The following is a 6000-nucleotide window of genomic DNA, read 5'->3' on the forward strand; positions in this document are numbered from 1 at the left end:
GCGATGAGGAGGGATCTCTTCAGCCAGAGAGTGATAAATCTATGGAATTCACTGCCACAGAAGATTGCAGAGGCCAGGTCACTGAGTGTATTTAAGGCAGAGATAGGTTTTTGATTGGTAAGGGGATCAAAGGTTATGGGGAAAAAGTGGGAGAATAGAGTTGAGAAACTTAACAGAAATGATTGAACGGCAGAGTAGAGTCGATGGGCCAAATGGCCCAATTCTGCTCCTGTTATCTTATAATCTTAAACTTTTTACTGAGCTTCCTCTGTCATACACTAATCAATCTGCTGCGGACATAACTGGGAAGTAGTTCATTGTTGCATATTACTGAGGAAGTGGTTCCACACTGTGGTTCAATTGCTTTTCCTTCAAAGGAAATGCATACCAAAAAACTGCAAAATGAAAACAGCACAATGCACACAATAAGACAAGATCAATACACATCAAAATTGTCCCTCTGTTGAATAGATGATATCTCTTACCGTTTACAATATCTAGGTTATCCTGCCAGAATATCTAGGCTATAAAATAGGTTACCTGAAATCAAATTAAGATGCTAATAAGGGCTTCTCACATCACTGTAAATGATCTTTTGAAAAGGGAAGGAAATAAAATAATTTCCCCTTAATGCTGTACGGTATTAGGAATAGTTACCTGTGGTCTTTCAATACTAAAAGAATTGGGAAGTTATAAAAGCCAGATGAATGCTTTAGATTTCATTCACATTTAGATCAGTAAACACTTGAGCTGCTTTTATACAATTGCCTGGATCTTGAGAGATGCTCAAGAGTGCAATTGACACATGTTTATATCCAAATCATGCAGCCTGTATTCATATGAACTCTTAAAGCAAAGCCCATGCACAGATTGCCTGTGGCAGGTTGGCCAGCGAACACATGTGAACTATGATGTTAGCAAGAAGTGACACTGTGATATCCACATATCCAAGATTTGACTCATGTTGCCAATGTAGGGCATTGTGCTGGAATTGCAGCCACCTGGTTTACTGATAAAAGATAAAATTTCCACATTGCTGCCAAGCTCTTAAGAAATGGATTTTCCTTTTCCTCATTCTTTTACTAGAATTTACCAGAAAAGCTGCCAATGACTGTCTAAGATGACCCCATCATGACCCCAATGCTCCAAAGGTATCACTGAAACAACAAGAACTTTTAAAAGGCAAGAGATGCAATCAACAAGTTCAATTTCCATAATAATGTGCTGAAAATGAGACTTTGGGGTTGTCCTTAACCATCAGAATGATCCGACAAATGCAAGATGATTTGACCATATTAAGGGAGAGACAATACTGCCCGAGATAGTCTGGCCAGCTCTAGCAATGTATCGCGAGTACATGAAGGTGAGTACTTTACCAGGGGGAAAAGACCATGTGGAAATTGATGCAGATGAGAATCCCCAACCCCAACAAAAGTAAAAGCAAGATAGGGTTCAAGGAGGTTGATGGACACGATGATATTGTGCTGATTGAAGGGAAAGAACAGGGGTAACAGAGTGCTAGTGAAGGAGCTGAGGATAGTTTCTCCCATAGTCAGATGGTAAAGGAAGAATGAGTTGGCCATGGGTAAGGAGGTGTGAATAGAACAGGAAATGAGAACATGATCAGTGAAGATATTATCCATTATCAAGATGTCACTGAATTAAAATCCTAATATTCCATAGACGAATCATAGAATCTCTACAGTGCAGAAAGAGGCCATTTGGCTCATCAAGCCTGCACTGACAACAATCCGACCCAGGCTCTATCCCCATAATCTCCCTGCTAATCTCCCTGACACTGAGGGACAATTTAGCATGGCCAATCCACCTAACCAGCACATCTTTGGACTGTGGGAGGAAACCGGAGCACCTAGAGGAAACCCTAACAGCACTGTAAATATTCCTACGCCATATGGACTGCAGCAGACTGCAAGGTGGGCAGTGAGGCATTGGTAATAAATGTTAGCCTAGCCAGTTAAACCCACATTTCAGGAACAAAAACGGTCTCAGAGATGAGGAGGTTTTAAATGAAGGTGAGGTCAAGGAGGAGTCCATAAATATAAGTAGGAGAGTTGATCTGCGAACAAAACAGGGTTTGGTGAGGGGTCCAGAAAATTCCCAAGGAGCAGGAGAGAATCTGGTTACCAACAAGCAGAGTCTCTGATGCAACGGCTTAGGTGAAGGTAATGGGAAAACATTTCAGTGGAGGAATTACTATCATATGTGGGTGGGTTGGCGTGGGCTTTGCTAGGTTACATCCAATAAGTTTAAAGGAGATAGTTTAGCAGTTGAGATATTAAACCAAAAAGATGCTGCAGAATTAGGATACAGGGTGATTGATGTAAGGACTCACAATGATGGTCACTCCATTATCTTGGCAATTTTTATTCCTAAGTTTTATTTTTATCTTTGTGTACCAGCTATAATACTAAACCATTAAATATGTAAGTATGAAAAATCTGCACCCTTTGCCATTAAGTATTCCTGATTTAAATGTATGAGTGAATAAAAGAAAAGGGCATTGCAAGTTCACTCAAATTACATTTTCTTTCACAATCATGAATGAACATTAAGACGTACGACATCAATTTTATTGCACCTTTAGCTTTTCTTCATCCCATTAATATTGATGTAATTAATGAAATAGTACACATTGTTTTCAGTAATTCCCAAATGCAAAAATGCTGTTCTCAGGATCAACATTGACTGATGTTGACCACCCAAATGCAATGCTACTGCCAGGCCAATGGAGCCTGACTCTTTGTAATGATCTCCCTTATCACATAGTTCCATTTCATTTGAAAGTTGCCCTTGAGATTTCCTGCTTTCCACCCAAAACACGTGACCTCTTCCCTTCTGTCCACTTCCACTAGCAAGGCCTCCAGCAACAGGTTGGGAACCCCACCCCTCCATGGTGTTCCATTTTTACAGCTCCAACATACAGCCAACATCAGTGCAGGAAAGCAGCAACAGCTCTCTTCCACAGAGGGTAGCTGGTCTTTAAAAGGTCATGCTGCCTTAAAGTAAAACAGAATAAATAGAAGCAGAAGCTAGCAGGGTAGGCCCCACTCAGACCAATGCTACAATCAGCTAAGTGAGAAACAGCACAAAGTTTATATGCCAATTGCAATGGGCAGCGGCTGCTCAGAAAACACAACCCTCATACCTGAATTCAGGCCAATTTCTAGCTCATAATGTCAAAGGAAAAGAAATGTGCTTCTTTTTAACTAAGTGGTCAGATGTTATCAAAGCTGAGGTACATGGTTTCACTGTATAGAAGCTTTGTATATGAACAGGAGACCCCAAACACCAAGTGAACAGATAAAGATGTCTAGTGAAAACTCAAATCACTGAACAAGCATTCACATTAAAAGATAATGTACCACTGGTAATTCTTAAATTACCTATTGAAATACCTTGAAAGCAGCTGAAACTGTACATATCATGTTGCACATCAATTTAGTCAAGACGCTGTTACTGGCAGAGTTTTCCACCCCTGCAGACTATGTACTATAAAATGGGCAATTTTGAACAGATGTGTGTTTTAAAATTTGCTTATTTAACACAAGGATGTAACCAACGAGCCCTTCTGCTTGGCAATAAATTTCTCAATGTCTTTCTCAGTTAAATAGTGAATCATCCTGAGGTCATGAAAGCCAAAGAGTTTACAATAAAGAGAATACAATACTTCCGCAGTCGGAAACACAGCAGCCAATTTGTGCACAGCAAGATTCCACAAACAGCAATGGGATATTGACCTTATGATTTGTTTTTGTGACGTTGGTGGGGAGATAAATATTGGACAAGACACTGAGGTTAATAACCCTGCTTTTCAAGATAGTCCCGTGGAATCACTTCCATCCACCTTAAAAGATCAGTGATTTAATATCTTAACTGAAAGTACACAAATGCATATCTGCACACATCTATTTTCTTTACTATCTTCCATCTATTTCTACATCCTGTATGTACAACTTGTCCTTTTTTTGTCGACTTCTCCTATCAAAGCTTTCTATATCCACATTTATAATCAATCATGTCTTGGCTCTTATTGCTAGGTTCACACAACATCACTCAAAATGGTCCAAAAATTGTTTTTCAAATTCATAAATCTTTCAGCAACAGGAGTTTAACTTGCAAAAAAATGTAAAATGTTGAACTTAATTCCATCTCCTGTTTCTACTGACAGCCTGTAATTAGAGAGACAAGAAACATTGAAAGGAAAACAGAAAAGCAAAAAATAGGGTAAGTGTGGAACTGAGAAGAAAAAGAAAAAGACAGAGGCTGAAGATGACAAAGTAACAGGAACAAGGCAGGTGAGAGTGTACCCATGATCTCCAATTCAGGCTTTACATCTGCAGTTCCATGGTTAAACCACTAGGTGGAACTTCATGGACTCCTGAAACTGCGGATTATACCTGTACCTGGAGCATCACTCATCCCCTTAAGAGAGCAACCCAACTCTTGACAAAGGGTCATCCAGACTTGAAATTCGGCTCTATTCTCTTTCCACATATGCTGTCAGACCTGCTGAGATTTTCCAGCATTTTCTGTTTTGTTTCAGATTCCAGTGTCCGCAGTATTTTGTTTTTACCCTTTTTACTTATTTATTTTCATTAGTGTCACAAGTTGGTTCACATTAACACCGTAATGAGATTATTGTGAAAATCCCCTAGTCGCTACACTCCGGTGCCTGTTCAGGTAACCTGATGGAGAATTTAGCATGGCCAATGCACCTTACCAGCATGTCTTTTGGAATGGGGGCGGAAACTGGAGCACCAGGAGGAAACCCACATAGACATGGAGACAACATGCAGACTCCACACAGATAGTGACCCAAGCCTGGAATTGAACCCAGGTCCCTGGTGCTGAGGCAGCAGTGCCAACCACTGTGCCACCCAATCCCCCTGATCCAACATCTAATGGTTATGTTAATGTTTACAGCTTTGTTACTTTTCACAATCTGAGGAAAGGGTAGGAGACCTAATTAGTGGCAAAATATTTGTCAATTGTAATTCTCGCATAGTAGGTATGATTACCCTAAGTATGTTTACCCCGAATTACAACTGGACAATTCGAATTATGAGGCAGCCACTGTGAAAAAATATAATAATAGAATGGATTAGGACCAAGTGGTCCTGTGAGTTACTTTGGCAACTGGGTTCAGCTCTGAACCTCAAAGTGTTCCCGAAAATCTACATCCTCATTTCATAGGAGTTCTGCCTTCATTCAAGATTCCCCAGAACATCGCCCCAAATATTTTCCATCATGCATTTTAATCTCAAATAACTAGAACGTCTGAATTAACTCAGGATAACATTTGACAAGAGAACACTGAAAATCTTTCCAAACATTTCGGGGGTGGGGGGAGGAAAAAAACATGTTAAAAATCAACATTTAAACAGAGCGAAACGTTATCAGAGCATAATGGAAATGAAGACATGACTGCAAGATTAACTTTGCTGTCCTGGTATAAAATCATTGCTTTTGAAACTTTACCTCAGGACACCTGAGTCCACATTTAGTGCTGTCCTCAACAGCTGGACAACAAGGAATGTTCAACCCCAAAATAATGAGGAGGCAGCTCAGGCGATTGCAACGGCCCTTCCAGTACATTTTGCCTTTGCCACTTGACTAATTAAACGTGTATGGTGAAAGGCACAGGCTCGTTATTTCAGCACAAGCGCTGGAAGCTGCAAGCAGTTCACTGACTGTCACCGTCTCCTTTTAAATACTGCTCTCACACCAGTCGTGCGATCCGTCCAACACTGACTCACCGCCTCCAGATCGTATCTAAAGAGCCAACCCAAGTCCCTGCCCCGCCTCCCGACCTTCCTCCTATTCCCCTGGGCGCTGCCCCTCCTTCGGATGTCATATTTCTTGGGAAAAGAAACGTTTTAACAGTGTATCCCGACTCATTTGAACGTTTGCCCATGTCTAAAATTTTTACACTGTCATGAAAGCACTGCTCTCATGGGCAACCTGTCGGTTACATTAATC

The 6000-nt window shown here is 40.6% G+C and overlaps 1 protein-coding gene across 1 annotated transcript in view; it reads right to left on the minus strand.

The window, feature by feature from the left end:
* Positions 1-5748, minus strand: part of LOC145355633 (interleukin-17 receptor E-like protein) — a 45663-nt gene extending 39915 nt beyond the window's left edge. Inside the window, exon 1 of the mRNA XM_080207873.1 lies at positions 5500-5748. Coding sequence (XP_080063999.1) covers positions 5500-5616 — 117 coding nt within the window. The 5' untranslated portion in view covers positions 5617-5748. The remainder of the gene's footprint in view (positions 1-5499) is intronic.
* Between the last annotated feature and the right edge of the window lie 252 nt (positions 5749-6000).

This window comes from Carcharhinus amblyrhynchos, chromosome 19 (genome assembly GCF_965287045.1).
Source record: "Carcharhinus amblyrhynchos chromosome 19, sCarAmb.v2.hapA, whole genome shotgun sequence".
NCBI lineage: Eukaryota > Metazoa > Chordata > Chondrichthyes > Carcharhiniformes > Carcharhinidae > Carcharhinus > Carcharhinus amblyrhynchos.